The 18,072-nt window shown below is 42.4% G+C and overlaps 5 protein-coding genes across 7 annotated transcripts in view; 3 read left to right on the plus strand and 2 right to left on the minus strand.

Annotated features, from left to right (window-relative positions):
• ttc29 (tetratricopeptide repeat domain 29) overlaps positions 1-589 on the minus strand; it is a 4,011-nt gene extending 3,422 nt beyond the window's left edge. The window contains exon 1 of the mRNA XM_027287596.1: positions 396-589. The gene's annotated coding sequence lies outside the window, so the exon portion shown is untranslated. The remainder of the gene's footprint in view (positions 1-395) is intronic.
• LOC104935020 (butyrophilin-like protein 2) overlaps positions 1-18,072 on the minus strand; it is a gene marked incomplete at its 3' end in the record, with an annotated part of 550,859 nt that overhangs the window by 417,631 nt on the left and 115,156 nt on the right. The gene's annotated exons all lie outside the window — the stretch shown is intronic.
• The window catches only part of LOC104935135 (V-set domain-containing T-cell activation inhibitor 1), a 592,626-nt gene that overhangs the window by 103,430 nt on the left and 471,124 nt on the right, over positions 1-18,072 (plus strand). The gene's annotated exons all lie outside the window — the stretch shown is intronic.
• Positions 4,087-9,479, plus strand: LOC104935544 (endothelin receptor type B). 2 transcript variants are annotated; one of them, XM_010751399.3, is made up of 7 exons: positions 4,087-4,994; positions 5,245-5,372; positions 5,867-6,065; positions 6,757-6,909; positions 7,055-7,188; positions 7,506-7,614; positions 8,654-9,479. In XM_010751399.3, the coding sequence occupies exons 1-7, from the start codon at positions 4,383-4,385 to the stop codon at positions 8,750-8,752; spliced, it is 1,434 nt and encodes a 477-aa protein (XP_010749701.3). In that variant the 5' UTR covers positions 4,087-4,382; the 3' UTR covers positions 8,753-9,479. The 2 variants fall into 2 exon arrangements, with proteins under 2 accessions (XP_010749701.3, XP_019119520.2); XM_019263975.2 differs by having other exon boundaries at positions 8,698-9,479.
• On the plus strand, positions 10,875-13,236 carry LOC104935545 (transmembrane protein 184C). 2 transcript variants are annotated; one of them, XM_027287659.1, is made up of 6 exons: positions 10,875-11,199; positions 11,747-11,919; positions 12,052-12,182; positions 12,520-12,556; positions 12,834-13,039; positions 13,143-13,236. In XM_027287659.1, the coding sequence occupies exons 2-6, from the start codon at positions 11,803-11,805 to the stop codon at positions 13,219-13,221; spliced, it is 570 nt and encodes a 189-aa protein (XP_027143460.1). In that variant the 5' UTR covers positions 10,875-11,199; positions 11,747-11,802; the 3' UTR covers positions 13,222-13,236. The 2 variants fall into 2 exon arrangements, with proteins under 2 accessions (XP_027143460.1, XP_027143459.1); XM_027287658.1 differs by having other exon boundaries at positions 10,875-11,165.

Consider the following 18,072-nt stretch of genomic DNA (forward strand, 5'->3'; position numbering starts at 1 on the left):
ATTTATATTTATTAAATGATTTAATCATCACCTGGAGTTTTATATGTTTGTTTATATGTCTGTTTATATGTTTGTTTATATGTCTGTTTATATGTCTGTTTATATGTCTGTTTATATGTCTGTTTATATGTCTGTTTATGTCTGTTTATGTCTGTTTATGTCTGTTTATTTGTCTGTTATGTCACAAACCTGCTGCTCCATCAGGAGGATCAAACTTTAACATGACATGAAAAGCTCCATGAAGACAGTCAGAGGAGCTTTGGTGCCAAATGTTCAGTCAGACTTTGATTTTTTAATCTGCTTGTTTAACTTAGAATAACCTAACACAGAGAAAAGCTCATTTATGAATTACAAACAGTGACATGAATCATTTAAATACAGTTAAAGAGCCTCACCTGAGCAGGTATCGGTGTGTTGAATTGTTTCGGGTTAAACAGAGACAGACGAGCTGAAGCTGTTAAATCTGTAAAGTTACCAAACTTTGTAAACTTTACAGCTGTGACTTTACAGACCTCACGCTCTGAAACAACACGAGCAGACTCCGACACAAACTTCAAAACAACTTCAGAAACTTTACAAACGTGTTACGACGTCGTCATGGCAACGCGTCAGAAGAGGCCGCGTTCCAACACGAACATCCACAGCAGGCTGGTTCCATTCAGGTGAACAGAGGCTGAAATAACAGCTGATATCTTCTGAACTTTATTGTTTTTTTTTCACATAATTTACCTGAACACTGCAGCTGAATTTAATATATTTGTCATATATAATCAAACAGCAGGAAAAGTGTTTTTATATATGCCTACAACTGTGTAAAAGGATAGAAAACATAAATAATAAAGGTTGAACGGACTTGGCCTGGGAACCAGAGGGAGGTTGATTCAAGTCCAGTATCTGAGATGATTAAAATAAGCAAAAGCAGGAAATCTTTCTGAAGGTGGAGCCATGAAATGTTTTGGATTAGTTGGCTTTGAGGTGTGAACCTGAACACAAGCTTATATCCCTTCAAAATATCAGAACAACTGAATTATTCAATGGAAAACTGCGTTCACTGTTTGGGTTCATCAGCTGTTCTGTTCTGTTATTGTTATAAACTCATCATAATATGAAATATACGTAAAATTTAGTCACTTAGTCAGTTTAATGATAGAAAAAAAAGGTCTAGTTGGGCCGTACTTGTATAAAAACTGTGGAGAAAACATCTTGTTTCATTTCTCTTCTTTAAAGTTGTAATCAGAAAATAGAAGTACCGTGTAAAGGAAAGACACAAGTAAATACAGATTTGTTCTTTCCCATTGACTGTCATAAGGAAGACGATCTTCGAGCAGCATTTCTTCTCTTCTTTCAGACGTTGGAGGTCGTTTCTTTCCGTCTCACCACAGCTGGGATGGAAACTCTGTTTTGTGGCGTTTCTTTTCTTCAAAGAGTTCCTAATAAAGTTTCTTGTTCAGGGTGGAAATCAGCAGCAGCTGACACGAAAGGCTGGTTCCTGTGTTCTGCGTTCACAGAGTGTCTGGCTTTGATTTGCCGCCAGGCGACGACTCTTTGACTTGTTTGTTGTTCTCGAGTCTAATTGGCTTCGAGTGTAATTTGTCCGTTAACCAGCACAGTGAGGATTAAACACGATAGGAGTGGATAGATAGTCGGTGGTCTGACTGAAGAAGTTTGTGCTTCAAGTTAAAAACTTTACAAGTTCAATATATCTTTGTTTTATCTCTGCAATAAACTCAGGAAACAGTGCAATAAAAAGCATAAATACTTAATACTGGTTCCTACTGGTGTTTAAATGTAAGTACAATGGAAGCATGGTCAAACAACACTATGGATAACAGCTTTTATTTTAAGCTGCAGTTCATCTAATGGCCACTAGATGGGTCTAAAATACTCTCTGAATGCATAATGAACTTTAAGCCTTAATATAACCTGAACAGGTGAGTTGTATATAAATTCACCCTCAGTACAGTTGTCATGAACGGGGAAATTAGCTACAGAGACCAAAACTGTTTTTTGTACCAGGCTGTAAACATGTTTATTTCTGCTGTGAAGTTGGACATTTGGACATGGGGACTTATGGAGACTGACTCACTTCTGGAACCAGCCTCAGGTGGACGTTAGAGGAACTGCAGTCACCTCCTCTGGACAAAATACAGATTAAACAATTTAACTTCTCCAAAAGTTTGAATTTTAGATTCAAATTCACTGAAATGAACTTATGGCTCGCTCTGAGGCTGTGTGTCATGTTGTGTGTCATGTTGTGTGTAATGTTGTGTGTCATGTTGTGTGTAATGTTGTGTGTCATGTTGTGTGTCATGTTGTGTGTATGCCTGCAGTAACTGCCTGCATGGTTGAAGTCACGTAGCCCTTTCATCTGTTTATCTCTGCATTTACTGTAACAAGCAAACAACACACACACACACACACACACACACACACACACACACACACGTCGCCAAAGACACTGGAATATTAAATTTAGCTCTGACACTGAGCGGATCTCGACGATGTGGGGTCAAAGTTTTTAATGGATTTAAAACGTGCTGGAGACAGTCTGAGAGCTTTGTATACTTGGTTGACTCTCGCTGTTTTCGTCACTGTGAGCCGACTCACTTGTTTCAAATGGCACTTAGCAACCAGGTGGTGAACATAGGATTCAGCTTTGGAGCATTTAGCTGCTGAAAAGACAGATATTTTACTTTAGGGGTTGGTGGAGACCAAAAACGGAGCTACAAGCAGCGTTAGTACAGACTCACATTCATGTTATGGAGACAAACAAGTGTGACCTACTTTAACAATAACAACAAATAAAGTCACTAGGTTATGAATGTGAAATCTATCTATCTAGCCTTGATTAGCTACTGCTCACACCAGACCTGTAGCAGAAGTGTGTTGACTGCTGTGTTGGCGCCCAACTGAACTTAAAATCTGCATTCAGCCACCCGACAAAACATGTACAGAACGTAATCAAAACATTCTGGGAACCTTTCTGCAACGTATTCAAACAAATGGCTCAGATGAAATTTAAATAAACGTTGGGAACTGAATCAGAAAGAGGAATAAAGGACGATGGCTTCAGCGAGCGGGCGGTCTGCAGTCACTCGTGTTCAAACACTCCAATAAAGTCAAATTTGTTGCTTAAACACAGCAATAAATTTTACTGCCTCAATTTCCACGACACAACAAACTCTCGAGCGGGAAAAGTTCAGAGTGGCTTCATGTCAGAGTATTTATGAGATGTTCCACCCGAGGAGGAGGAGGAGGAGGAAGGAGAAAAAGAGGAAAGTGTGAAGAGGCAGCTAACGAAAGACAAAGAAGATAGAGGAAGGAGGTGGGCGTGCGACATTTACAGCTATCAGAGAGAGAGAGAGAGTAAAGACGGAGCTCAGTCAGACTTCATCAGAGAGAGAGAGAGCTCACACTTCTTCTTCTTCTTCTTCTTCTTCTTCTTCTCTGGTCTTTGGGAGGATTTAACTTTAAAAACAGAAACAAACAGGTGAGTTTTTTTTTTTCAAATGAACATTGAAGGTCTGGTGTTGAACATTTTAGTAACCCAGAATGGAACATTTACTTTACCTTTAGTTAGAGGTTGAGGCGAGGGGTTTGCAATCAGAGAGCTGACCTTTTACTGAGGGTAAGTCTGTTGAATAAACGTGTTATCTGTCTTTGTAGTGTTGTACATGTGTGAAACTTCTACAATAAGAAATACATATATATAGAAAGAATGAGAGAGAGAGAAAACACCTTTCAAGTATACGTCTTGCATGTTGGATCATTTCTAACGTGCACACACATATCTGTATACAACAGTAAATATAATTTAACAGCATGAAGTCACGCTGGTGTTACGGAGTCGGACAGATGCTGTAACAAAGTTTTAGTTTGGGGAGATATGGAAATAAAAAAAGTGGACTAGAACATTTCAAACTAAAACAACAAAAACAAGTTTTACATTTACAGAATATGGTAGAAAGATATTTGCTTTTAAACCTTTGAAAAACTTTATTTCTAACAAATATATTTCAGGAAATGATGAAAGCATGTGATAAACTACAGTCCCAAGACACAACGCTGTGTTGTGTGTTTGTGTGTTTGTGTGTGTGGAAAGTTGGGTAAATATTGTTGTTGCTATGTCACCTGTGTGTGTGTTTGTGTGCAGTCATAGCAGTTTGATTTCATACTTTTTGCACCACCACACATTGGAAATGTCTTCAAGTTCCCTCAGTTCTTTTGTTGTTGGATTGCTGCCACACGACAACATGAAAGTTCAGACTCCTGAACCATCTCAGGTCTGGAACCTTTGAGGTAACATCATTCTGTAAACTTGTGCTATCTAACTGTTCTTCTTCTTCTTTCAGCGCTCCAAATCACAGAAACACCTTCTGGGAATGGGTTTAAGTGTCGCAGCAGTGTCCAGGATGGTTTCTGGAGCAACACAAGTGGATTCAGCCAAAAGTTCTGGAGTCAAAGCAGGTTCCAGATTGGGTGCCTCCATGCCCGAGATGTTTACCGTGCTGCTGGTCACCTGGTGTCTGCTGTTTGTCGATCCGGTTTCTTGCCACAAAAACTTCTCGTCTGAGCCATCTCAGACGTCAGATGTCTATGGCACTGACCCACCACTGCAACCCGGGATGGATCACCGGATCCAGACCCAGGACGGAGATCTGGGGGGGTCGGCACATTCAAACAAACCGACACACAAACATGAAAGAAATTTTCCGTCTCACTCGTCGTACTCCAACTCCTCCTTGATGGTTCGTATGCGCCCCATGTTGCCTCCTAAATGTCACGACACCATGTCAATAAAAACAGCCTTCAAGTACATCAACACAGTAATCTCCTGTGTGATATTTGCTGTGGGGATCATTGGAAACGCCACCCTGCTCAGGATTATCTACCAAAATAAAAGCATGAGGAATGGACCCAACTCTCTGATAGCCAGCTTGGCCCTTGGAGACCTGATATACATCGCCATCGACATACCAATCAATGTCTACAAGGTACAGAGCTTTAGTGTGTTGTATTCAATGATGATAATAATAAATACACTTGGGAAGTAGAGCAGAAATGCCTTGTGGGGCATAAAACAACGTCCTGTAGTAGCAGTGTGTGTTGTGTGTCTCAGTCAGGAGGTTGAGTGTTGCACTGATAACGGCACTAAAATATCCAACCGACACTGATAACACACAGATACTGTGATGTTATGGTAACCTATTAATGGTGTGTGTGTGTGTGTGTGTGTGTGTGTAGCTCCTGGCGATGCGGTGGCCGTTTGCTGACAGTCCGTTCGGACTGTTCCTCTGTAAGCTGTTTCCCTTCCTGCAGAAGACTTCAGTCGGCATCACCGTCCTCAACCTGTGTGTTCTGAGCGTGGACAGGTAACACTCGCTTCTTATGCTAAGCTACGTAGGTTTAACAGAAAGCATCAAGCAAGGTCAACAACACAAGACAACTAGTTACACCAAGATCTCACCAACCACTAAAAGTCAGTCCCAGATTTACTCTTGTCTGGTGGCTTCTAAACCTGCTGAGCCTGATAACACTGCCCGCTTGCCCAGCTCTGGTTCTGGCATGACACCAGCATTCCCACATGTCCCCGGCCTGTAACAGCAGCTACAGTTGGCAGTCTACTTCACTGTCCATCAGGAAACTCTGTAAAGAGAGTTGAGACGGAGCAGCCGGAAGACATCAGAAGGGAAATATGACCCAGTTTCACTAAAATCAGGGTGAGGAGAGGGGGTTGCAATCAGCAACGACACTGAATCCAACAACACTGGTCCTTTAAGTTGTTTACATATGATGATGATGCCATTTAAACCTTGTTTACTGTACAGGAAGAGTAAACAATTAAAAAGAATACCCTTGTTCTCAGGTATCGCGCAGTGGCGACTTGGTCACGCATACAGGGCACCGGTGTCCCCACGGTAACGGCAGTGGAGATCGTGGTGATCTGGCTGCTGTCCATGGTGCTGGCCGTGCCGGAGGCCATCGGCTTCAACATAGTCACCTTCGAGTACAACCACACTATCATAAGGACCTGCATGCTGCAACCCAAGACGCCCTTCATGACTGTGAGTGTTGATATCTTCCGAAAAAGATTCCTCGGACTCTCAAAAACTCTCACACCGTGATCCCTTTGCTCTTCCTCAGAAATCCTTTTGAAACCAGCATGGTTTATGTTGGTGCATATTATAAATCTTTAGGTCAGAAAGTTTAATAACAAGATGATAAACAATTCATTCCCATAAGATGAAGAGAAGTAATCGAATAGGTCATGGGTAAAGGCGAGGGGATATAATCCTGACTCATCTGTGTGATGGATGGTCTCTGTGGGGAAAATAAACATCTCTTCGTTGTGTTGTGTTTCAGGGCGAGGTCGCTCTTCAACTTCGGTAGTTTAGAGCACCATTTCCTGTTTGTATCAGCGGGTCTCTGCGGGACTAAACACTGTCTGCCCAAGCACTCAAAAACTGAACCCGGCTATCAGTCTTCGGTTTTTTGCAGTCGGTAGATACTTATCGCAATGTTCCAGTTCCAGTCCATCTTGATGTAACGAGGCGGTTGAAGCTAGTTTCTCCAAACAAAGGTTATGATCCCGTAGCTAAAGGTTGTTCTGTAATGTAATCATCTGCCAAAGAATACCCCAACAAATATCCATAGTAATACCTAAACAGATAACAATACAGTATACACACTAGTATACAGTATTTTGACGGCTCTAGAACGTTCTGTAAAACGTATTTCTCCCGTCTCATGTTCCAGTTCTACCGGGATGCAAAGGACTGGTGGTTGTTTGGCTTCTACTTCTGCGTACCTCTGACCTGCTCGGCTGTGTTCTACTGCCTGATGACCTGTGAGATGCTCAGACATGAGAAAGGAAGTCTGAGGATCGCACGGAGTGAACACCTTAAACAGGTAATTTCATTGTTGGGAAATAAACCCTGACAGGATGCTGTATGTCCTGATTATCACACGGATACTCGCAGAAATATACGATACAAGAACTGCCGTTTTTAACGATGATGCACGAGTCTGAGGCAAGTTTGTTTTCTCTCCACAGCGTAGAGAAGTAGCTAAAGCCGTGTTCTGCCTGGTGTTGATCTTTGCCCTCTGCTGGTTCCCGCTTCATCTGAGTCGCATCCTGAAGAGGACGGTCTACAAACCCCACGATGTACAGCGCTGCGAACTGTTGAAGTAAATGTAGAAACACACGTTCACAAAACAGCGGTGCTGTCTACAAAATGCAGTGAACTACTCCGTCCAATACCCCTGTGGACACATGGCATTGTATTTTACTATAAACTTGAAACTGGAAACTTAAAAGGGAAAGAGGAGGCAGACAACCTCGTCATATAAATCTAAAAACATCTGACAGGGAACGCTTTACTGCACAGAGTACTTTTACTTTGATACTTTTCATACATAAACGGTGATACGACTTGTGAATGCAGGATTTCACAGTGTGGTATTTGTACTTTTACTAATCATGTGGTACTCCTTTGTGGTTTCAGTTTCCTGTTGGTGCTCGACTACTTCAGCATCAACATGACAACCATCAACTCCTGCATCAATCCCATAATCCTCTACCTCGTCTCCAAGAAGTTTAAAAACTGCTTCAAGGTAAAAATACAAACCTTTTGTGTCTTCATGGTGTGAAAGTGTGCGTTGGTGATAGTGAACGTCCAAACAGCAGCTGTGGATGTCGGCGTGACATCACAGTGAGGTCACAGGGTCAGAGGCCGTGAGACATCCGTGTAACAGAAGGCGTTATCAGATGTTTTGGGATCGCAGATATCGAGGATAGAGAGCGATGGATGTCTAAACATAGAAAGGTTGTGACCTTTGAGGAAAGACTTGTGGGAAGTGACGAGCGACGTCTGTTTAAAGGGTCGCTCCACCGACTTCACGCATGAAGGTCAGCTTAGTCAGCATGAGGAGTGAAAACAGTTGGAGGAGATTTATCCAGCTTTGGCTTGGAGACTGCTCAACAAAGACATGGACATTAACCAAGACAGCGTCAAACAAAACGGATGATGCTGTTGGTTGCGTCTTAAAGGAGTTAGGGGGAGCTCACTAACCCAAAACCTTTGGACCAACGGTTGGAGGGTTAGGGTGTTCAGGCTGGAAAGGGCCATCAGAACCAGAGCCTGATTGGGCTCAGCAGTTTCCAGTGAATATGGCTGGACTAAGACCGAAGACTAGTGTGATTAAATACAGTACAGAGGTGTACAGCAGCTACAACCTGGACTCTGACTCTAGAGACGACAAAGACATGGCGGGGTCAGGAGAGCAAAATGAAGGTTGGGCACCAGACTCCAGAGCCCTGAGAGGGGGTTGTGGACGGGTCAGTGACGGAGTGCCTGGAGATAAACCTGACAAGAAAACCACCTTGTTGTTGTTGGACTGGAGATTGACTGAACGCTACAGTGACTCATTATTGACTCTTGAGGTGGTGCAGTGGTATTACAAGGCAGGACAGGCTGGTTAACTTCAGCTTATATCTCTGCAACACTCTCTGCACGGACAGTGAAGTGAACTGCTGCCAAGTGTAGCTGCTGTTAGCTCAGTTTGTGAGCTCAGAGCATCATGTGGCCTTATTGTAAGTATTAATCTGCTGTACACTCACCGTCTGTCTCTCTCTCTGTCTCTCTCTCTCCAGTCCTGTCTGTGTTGTTGGTGTTATTCTGGCTCTCTCTCCAACAGTACGCTGCCTCTTCACAATGGGACGAGCCTGCAGTACAAACACACTGACCACTGAGAGAGAGAGCCTGTTATCCTCACACGCAACCAGCAACCAGCAACCGGCAACTCAAATGGACTGACCAAAGATATCCAACCAGCCACGCTGTGTGAAGCAGCAGATATACCCTGTAATGTTTAGTGTGTATTTATTCAGTTCTATATATTATGTGTATATATTTTATTACAGACTCACTGTTGTATGATAATATATAATATTCTCTATGGCCAGAAGTATGTGGACACATTGCTGTTGCCCGGTTACACTGCCCACTCACCTAGCTCCTGTTCTGGCACAACACCGGCTCCGCTCCCCTGTCAGCATTCACCCTCAGTAAACCTCTTCTTCTTCCCGGTGGTCCAACACTATAATAACACTCCCACAGTTATATGTAATGTTTGGGTGTCCGCTTACTTTTGGCCATGTTTTGTGTTTGTTATTATGTTTTATATGTAAATATTTTTGTTGTAACGCTTCCTGTAAAAGAAGTAAAACAAGTCTAAATCTGCACTAGCGGCCCCTAGAGGCTGAATCTTTCACTACATCCCACAATATGAAAATATGACTTCAATTTTAAATAATGCGACTAAAGCTTTGTCCTAACGGTGGCACTAAAGGAACTTTTAAAGACATCGTCAGGATTATCACGGCACGCTGAAATCTGGTCAGTTTAGTTGTCAAGACTCTTAGATAATGTTCTGACGTCACAGTTTGTATTTATCAATAAAGATATATTCTCAGTGTGTTTCTATGTGAGGTTAAGTGTCTGATTTTATTAACTTTCCACTGCGGTGGCCACAAGAAGGAGCTGTTGTAAAATCACACTCATATGGCATCCAGCTGAAGCTCTCTACTCTGTAACAAGTCTCTGTAAGACTGTTTACCAGGTTCACCATACTTGTTTTTATAGCTAATTGGCACTAATGCTAATATTATAAAGTCTCTTTAGAGCTTCTTTGTCGACGTCCTCTTCGGTTTCTTCTCCTCTGCCATTATGTAAATGTAAATGTACTTTATTTATACAGCCCTTTACAACAGTCCTTTCTGTGTACCAAAGTGCTTTACAGTAGATAATAAATAACGAGAACAATAGGTAAAAAACAAACAAAATAAAAACAATAAAAACAATAAAATGCAACAAAATCGAATAAGAAATGATAAAAGTGTCATCATACTACTGGGTGTTAAAAGCCATCCTAAATAAGTGGGTTTTTAGCCTGGATTTAAAGAGGCCCAGGTCGGAAACAAGACGCATCTCGACGGGGAGCTGATTCCAGAGTCTGGGGGCGGTAACAGAAAACGCTCGGTCACCCCAGTGTTTATATTTTGAGCTGGGCACTTCCAGCAAAAGTTGATCTTTAGACCTCAGAGCTCTGCCAGGATTGCAGACAGTTAAAAGCTCAGATAAGTATGAAGGGGCGAGGCCGTTGAGAGCTTTAAAAACAAATGTTAAAAGTTTAAAATCAATTCTGTAAAGGACAGGAAGCCAATGAAGGGAGTTAAGAACAGGAGTGATGCGCGCACGTCTGCTGGTGTCAGTTAAAAGACGGGCAGCAGCATTTTGCACAAGTTGAAGTCGACTGAGGGAAGACTGGGAGACGCCAAAATAAAGTGCATTATTTATGCCCATAGAAGCTGCTGTAATCAGCCTTACCTTATTTGTACTGAGATGATATTAACATGCAAACATGCTGAACTGAGATGGTGAAGATGACTTTTAGCTCAAAGCATGGCAGAGGTGCAGGGCTGACAGCCTGGCTAGTCTTGTTTTCACGAATTAATTTCACTTTTCAGAGTTTAACGTTGCATAGAAATTAGTATTTTTGCAATCTGGCGCCATGAGCTCACAGCCCGGGCAGCCCCGGCTAACAGACCGAGCTAACGTGAGCTGACAGCAGCTACAGTTTACTTCACTGTCCGTCAGGAAAGTCTGTAAATCACAGTGTTGTTGAAGTGTTGCTTTAAAAGCTGTTTGTGTTACATTGTGCCAATAGAAAAAAATAAAAATAAAATAAAATAAGTACAAATGATCATCACTGTGAGCACGGAGGGGGTTAAAGCATTTTCAAATTAACATTATTAAATTGACAATTTGCTGCTTGTGTCTCAGCCACGTGACCGATGATGGATGAGCTTCCTCCCCGTGACGTGGGCGCGTAAACACGGGAGACAGGAGCACACAAACACGGACAGCTGATCGTCTGTGCACCACCCTGAAGGACCGGATTCAATGATCGATCAGGGCGGTGATCGATCCGTGTGATCGGAGGGCTGAGCGTCGGTTTGCAGTGTGTGTGTGTGCGTGTGTGTGTGTGTGTGCGGGGTCAGGGCGGAGGAGAGATGCGTTGCCTGGTAACAGAAACAGGACTGAGGAGGAAAACAGGCCAACCGTCCCCCTGAAGGAGCTCCATCACCATCTCCAGCTTCAACGGTCCAGTCTCTTCATTCATCTCATCATGTTTGAAGTGTTTTAAGTATAGCCTTGTTTTCTCTGTTACAGATATTCGATATTTTAATCTAAATAATCACAAAAAAACACGCTGACAGGTCTGTGATACTGCTCTGTGGTGTCTGATGGTGCGTTTATACCGACCTCGTTGCGTTCTGCGCTAATTATGTCCTGGAAATGTGATTTTTTAATGTGCATGACGCTGCAAAATGTTTGTTTTCAAAGTCATACTCTGTTTAACCTGTGTGGAAATAAAAAGCTCATTTTAAGGTATTTTTAAAACTTACAGAGCAGATCTAGATGGAGCTGTTTATAATAATGTTTACAGAGATGCCCACCATGAGCAAACACAAATATTCTTTTTAAAGCAACAGGACATAGAAATTCGTTTGCCCCGCAGGTTCAGAGTGTAATCCCAGATTTACACTGACTCTGGCTGCTGAGCTCAGTTGCATTGCCCACTCGCCCAGCTCCCGATCTGGCACGACACTCATCTCCGTTCCACCACGGGCCTGTAAACCTAACACTCCCCCCTGGTTCTCTGACCGGTTTCGTCCCCCCAGCTGTGACCTGTGCTTTGGGATGTTCCTGTAGTCGACGCTGAGGGTGAAGCAGCATCATGCCGTGTTCCTGTGCAGAGTGGCGGAGGTGGATCCGCCCGCTGGTTCTGGTTCTGTACGCTCTTCTGCTGGTGGCCGTGCTGCCGCTCTGCATCTGGGAGCTGCAGAAGGACAAGGTACACTTTGGTTTCTATCACCTCCACCTGGACCAGCTACACCTTCCACCACATTCAGACCTTCCAGCTTGACTAAGAGGGTTTGGGTTGATGTTCGTCTGTCACCTCAGGTTTTTCTGTGTGTGTCTCCAGGTTGGGACTCACAGTAAAGCCTGGTTCATCGCCGGTGTGTTTGTCTTCCTGACCATCCCAATTTCACTGTGGGGAATCCTGCAGCACATAGTCCACTACACCCAGCCGGAGCTGCAGAGACCGATTATCAGGTGGGCACCTTTAACGTTAAAGTTATGGTTAAAGGAAGAGTCCACCACATCGAGAATTTATGTTTCTGTACAACTTTATGTTTTTGGATTGAAGAAAACATAACGTAGGAATGAGGCGAACTGTTTCAAACACAGACACAGTCAACTCTGTTAATTCACTGTATGACTGTTTGTGTGACAGGGTACTTCCCTGCTTCCTGTTTGTTTTTATCAAAATGAGTCGGACTGAAACTTCCACAGAAGCAACCGTCAACGGACTCTTTATTCCACTGGTTACTCAGGTAACTAGAGTTCAGGAGACGTTTGTGATTTCTTCTTCTCCGTCTCTCCCCTCCAGGATACTATGGATGGTGCCCATCTACAGTCTGGACAGCGTGAGTCACAACAACACGCACAGGAAGTGTCACTGGTCTGTCCGCTCTATTACATTATGTTGCCAAGGCAACAGACCTTAATTGGAGGCAATGGGACAGTGTCACAAGACTGTCAGCAGTGAGCTCTATTACAGTTAATGCAATGATACTCCATGCCAGCATATCCACGTCTCTCCATCGTCATGGCGGACAGAGAGACAAAGATGCACAGCAGCAACAACAGCAACAATAACTACAGCTATAATTCAAATAATTCCTTCTACTTCATATGTTCCAGTGGCTGGCTCTGCGCTACCCCAATCTGGCCATCTACGTGGACACGTGCAGGGAGTGCTATGAGGCCTACGTCATCTACAACTTCCTGGTGTTCCTGTTGAACTTCCTCAGCAACCAGTACCCGAGCCTGGTGCTCATGCTGGAGGTCCAGCAGCAGCAGCCACACCTGCCCCCGCTCTGCTGCTGCCCACCATGGCCCATGGGAGAGTAAGAGGACGGATGTCATGTCACTATGCGATGGATGGATGGATGGATGGATGGATGGATGGATGGATGGATGTTAATGTCTTCCTCTCTGTTTCTCTATCAGGGTGCTGCTGTTCAGGTGTAAGTTGGGAGTCCTCCAGTACACTGTGGTCAGACCCGTAACCACGGTGATAGCACTGTAAGTTTATCATGGTAAACACCATAACCATGGTGACGGCCTGTTTACCAACAGTTTCCAGCATGTTACAATGCTGTTTTGAGGGTCAAGTTCAGGACCAGGCTTACACAACGCCCTGAATAAACTAAAGGACACTAGGAGAACAGTATCGTCGTCGTGAAAGGTGAAATTGGTGCATCATCAACTTTATTGGTTCCTTCTCCGTCTGAGATTGTCAAGCTGCGTCAGCTCTGTGGGGTTTACGATGAAGCCAACTTCAGCTCAGAAACGCTGGTCCTACCTGGTCATCATCAACAACATATCACAACTGGTAAACATAAACCACACACACAGACCCCATAAATATAAACCTAACATAAATAACGCAGCTTTTGTGGAAGGTCAAAGTATTTAACTCAGCAGCGTGGTGTTTCTTTTATTAGTCGGGTTTAGTATTTTGTGTTGTCCTCTTTTGTTATTTGTCCTTCTTGGATTGCTGGACAGGAGTTACTTTTGTGCCAAGGATCTGGCTCGTGATTGTCTTAGAAAGCGAAGAATTGATTGATGATTATGCTCTTCATGTATCCTGACATTTGTTCAGCTTAAGGAATTTGAGACACCGCTTTGTCCTGTGCCTCTTGGGTATTCCGTCGGGTGCGGATTATATTTTAGGGGCAGCGTAATCTCCGTCTCTCCAGCTTTGCCCAGTAACATATTGTCTTCCATGCATACTGTTCTGTTGTTGATCTGCTTTATGCTGCCGTTTTTTTGTTTGATTTTGTTAGTGTACCGATCTTAGCAATAAGCAGATCCTAACTCCCGATCAGACCGGTGAGGACCAAGTTATCTCTGTGTCAAAATGGCGAGGTGAATTTGTCTCCTTTCGTAAAGGGTCATGTTGACGGCGCTTTTCATTGTTTGAGACAATCATTTGTCTGGGCGCAAGTGTGTAATCAGCTGTTCTTTGCTTCTTCCGGCAGGCAGATTGCCCGGTTTTAGGATTGTTTCACTAACTTAGGCTGACCTGTTCCTTGGGGCAACGTGCAAGGTCAACCCAAGGTGCTGATCTCGACACACCTACCATAGAACTGGGACAGCTTGTGGAAGGGGGGGGGCCCCTTGTTGCTGCTACACTGGCAAGCTCTGCAAGCACTTTTCTACATTGAAATAATATGAAACTAGGGCTTTATAATTTTACAAACGGGGGTTACAATCACTTTCGGTGCAAACAGTCTAAACCTACAGTTGATTTCCCTCACCAGTCAGCGTGTGTGTGTGTTGTTATGTTTGAGAAACACTGCCCTCAACCGATTGTTTCATGGATTACAGGACTTATCATCTGCATAGAGATGTTCCTGGCTGCCATCTGCTCACCCACTCACCCTTCACCTAGCAACCATACGTACAGGGTCACTTCTTAACTCTATCTATCTTATCCTATCTATCCTATCTATGTTTTATCTCTATCTAGCTATCTATCGTTTCATTATCTTTTCTCCATTCCTATCTCCTTCATCCAGGGAGGCAGAGGAGGGGGTCGTGCTCGCTGCTTCGATAGTTTTGGCCATGTGGGATTTCTGACATCAGAGCTGATGTGTCACTGGCAGGTCCGCCCATGTTGGTGAGTGTCTCAGCGCAAATAGTCCGTTAATGGTCTGTTAAACTGTTCCAGATAATCGGGAATCATGTCTCTTTAATCTTTGACATGTCTCTCTTCACTCGTCTTGTAATAAACATTTAATTTCTTTGTTTACTTTACCAATTAAGATTTTATTTGCATATGTTCGTTGGCCAATGAATAAAAGCAGCCGATGATATCGATCTACTCTGAATGCTTCTGATGTGGTATTAGTAAGACTGAAAAAAGGCTGAGTATAAAGTATGAATCCTTTAAGGTTGCAAAATAAAATGTATGTAAAACAATTGCAAGCTGGGAAACAACAGCAAGTCTTGGAGTTTCGGTTGCACTAATGATGGTTGTTATGTTAGGCACAACAACAAGAGTACCAATGTATCTTCCCTTTGTTCGCGCTCCAGTCGGGTGGGAGTGTATCTGGACAGGCCGGCTGGCATTCTGTCCTTCTACAGAGTTTCCTCTGACAGTCGGACGCGCCTCCATACCTTCAGAGATCTCAGAGATCTCAGAGATCTCGGAGAGTTCACTGAGCCCGTCTATCCTGCTGTGGAACTTCACAGTGCTTCCTCTGTGCTGTTTTGTCAGCCAACATAAAGAAACTTTCACTGCATTCACACGAGTGTAGATTTGCTTGTGGATGGTCAGAAATGATCAAGGGACTGCTGACTTATTCTTACTAAAAGTCTTTATTCATCTACACGTTAAACTGCTCCTGTGCGTTCAGCAGAGCTGCCAGGTTTGTCTCTGCAACAAAATTGGGGTATTCTTTCTAAAATCGATTAGTTTATAGATTCAGTGGTTTTTAAATGGGTATGTATTGTCATGTGTTCATAACTGAAGTCAGAGGATAGGGCCGTCTAATCCATTAATACAGTAAACATATTTCCTATTTGTGAACCAATTACCATGTAGCATATACCTTATACTGTAGATGTATTGGGTATGTAGGGACATAGAGCAGTCTCACATTAAAAGTCTGAATTCATTCATATTTCTACAGTCATGAGCTTCTGGTATCATTACTATGTCAGAGTCTTGGACTTGTGTAGATTTGAGCAAATATCTTTTAAATGTACAGGTTGGATATAGGTATGGTTTTGTAAATGTTTCTGTGTGTTAAGTACCACACTGAATTTTTAGATCGCTCTAGCTGCTACTTCTCAAAGCGAGAACATGGAGCCTAATTTGCAAGGCACGTACATAAATACACACAATGTAGCTTGAATATATCTACCAGAATAAACCTGAATCAGAAATGGCTCGCTACATTTCCCAAAACACGGGACTTGAACACAGTTTTTCCTACAAAGACAATGTTGGTGTCTTTCAAGCCGGATCACAATTATTCCGTGACCTTAAACCTTAAAGGTATTTTTTTCTGCCAAAACCCAACCGAACCCAACAGATCATGAAACGATGATATGAATTAGTTTTGTTAAATTTTTGTTTTGTCCTTCTAAAAGCGGCATGAGATCAGATGACATCAGTTAATTTTTTTAAGGCAATGAGAAACAACACAGTTATATTTAGTTTGAGGAGTTGCCACATGTATGTACATCTGTATAAATGGCTGACTGTCCTATATCATTTCCAACAGTGTAATTCTGTCCATAACACATCTCAGTTTAAATATAAGTGATGATCAGAGCTGATATGTATCGGAAGCTTTAATTACAACTTTATCATTATTAGCCTCTGTGTCTGTTGAGCTGTGTTGGCTTTGACTTTGTTCAGCAGCATCATGTATTGTGTTTAAATTGTGTTCATTGAAGTTGTTTTATCTTTTGTAACAGACTGGCTATAGTCACACTAACAGCATGACTCCAGAGAAGCCAATGTCGGTCCACCATTTGGAACCAAAGTGAAATATCTCAACACGTAATTGTAGAAATCTAAAGTAACATGTCAGCGTGCTAAGTCAGGATTGCAAACATGGCGAACATGTTCCCTGATAAACATCAGCATCATGTTAGCATTTAGCTCAAAGCACTGCTGTGTCTAACATGGCCGACCACATTCAAACACATGTAGTGTAAGAGAAAACAAAGTCACAATGCGTCAAGCACCTTTTTAATGCTGAAGTACTGAACTGAGTCACTATGACGACCAAATGCACCTTTACACCTTTTCAGTTACTCACGTTTTAAATGTTTCAAATGGTTCATGTCATGTGTTTATATATATTTTTTTATGTATTTGATATTTCATTATGTTCATTTACAGATAAACGAGGTTGTTAGAAAAAAGTATTCATGTAATATGTACATCAAAGTAACAGATGTGTGAAATAGATACATCAAAGTGGCAACTGAGGTCATGCCACCCAAATATTGCGTGTAACCAAAGCAGTCAGTCCTGTACCATTGCTGTGTGTAAAACTTACTGAAAAGACTGGAAAGATTTTTCTAACAGAGATTCTTCATCAAAACAATCCTAAACGGTTTAATTGGTAGAAGTCAACGCTTAAAAGTTTCAGTTTTTGCAAATAGAAGCTTCTGTTTGTCTCTCAGTGTTTTCATGTAACCTGATAATATAAAATAAGTTGTTTTCTGTTCTGCTCAAATAAAGAAATCAAATCACAGATGTCTTCTGAGCTTCACTAAGTCAATACACAGCTGATGGAAACACTTCACTGACACTTATTGTCTCTTTTCATCACTTCACTGGACACTGAGCTGTCGGTCGTCTGTTTCCAGTTAAAGTTCAAAGATGAGAGATGAATCCTGCAGTTAAAGAAAAGGGATTTGTGTTAGATCTGCAAAAGGTTCAAGAAGCATAGTTTGAAAAACACCATGTGACTATTAAAGTAGTTCATGTCTACGTTGACCTGTCAAGTCCTCTGTCTTGTTCTTTACCTGTACCTGTGTCTGTACATGTTTGATGTTTGTACTAAGAGAGCAAAGTGTAACCGGAGTCAAATTCCTTGTGTGTGTTGACACACCGGGAGAATTAAAGTGATTCTGATTCTAACTACTGACTGAAGGTTGAAGACTGAAATATTGTTTCCCTGCAAACAAGTAATAAACATAGAATGTAAAGTCTAAAGAGATGTAGAAGAGTACAGCAAATATTATCTGGCTGCGATGTCTTGTGTTGTTGACCTTGCTTGATTGTTATTGCTCGCTAGTTTTTGATCATCAGTAATGTAATCAGAAGAAATACTCGAGTACAGCTGAACAGAGGGATTACACTCACTAATACTGCTTAAAAAAATCACTTTAAGACTGTTAAGAGAAACAA

This window comes from Larimichthys crocea, chromosome XIV (assembly GCF_000972845.2).
Source record: "Larimichthys crocea isolate SSNF chromosome XIV, L_crocea_2.0, whole genome shotgun sequence".
NCBI classification, from domain to species: domain Eukaryota; kingdom Metazoa; phylum Chordata; class Actinopteri; family Sciaenidae; genus Larimichthys; species Larimichthys crocea.

Bases quoted from the DNA above. Each gene is read 5' to 3' on its own strand.
- LOC104935545 (XM_027287659.1), top strand. From the start codon at position 11,803: ATGCCGTGTTCCTGTGCAGAGTGGCGGAGGTGGATCCGCCCGCTGGTT. The intron at 11,920-12,051 runs GTACACTTTGGT...GTGTGTCTCCAG, and splicing joins GGGAGCTGCAGAAGGACAAG to GTTGGGACTCACAGTAAAGC. The intron at 12,557-12,833 runs GTGAGTCACAAC...CATATGTTCCAG, and splicing joins CCATCTACAGTCTGGACAGC to TGGCTGGCTCTGCGCTACCC.
- LOC104935544 (XM_010751399.3), top strand. From the start codon at position 4,383: ATGGGTTTAAGTGTCGCAGCAGTGTCCAGGATGGTTTCTGGAGCAACA. The intron at 4,995-5,244 runs GTACAGAGCTTT...GTGTGTGTGTAG, and splicing joins TACCAATCAATGTCTACAAG to CTCCTGGCGATGCGGTGGCC. The intron at 6,910-7,054 runs GTAATTTCATTG...TTCTCTCCACAG, and splicing joins GGAGTGAACACCTTAAACAG to CGTAGAGAAGTAGCTAAAGC.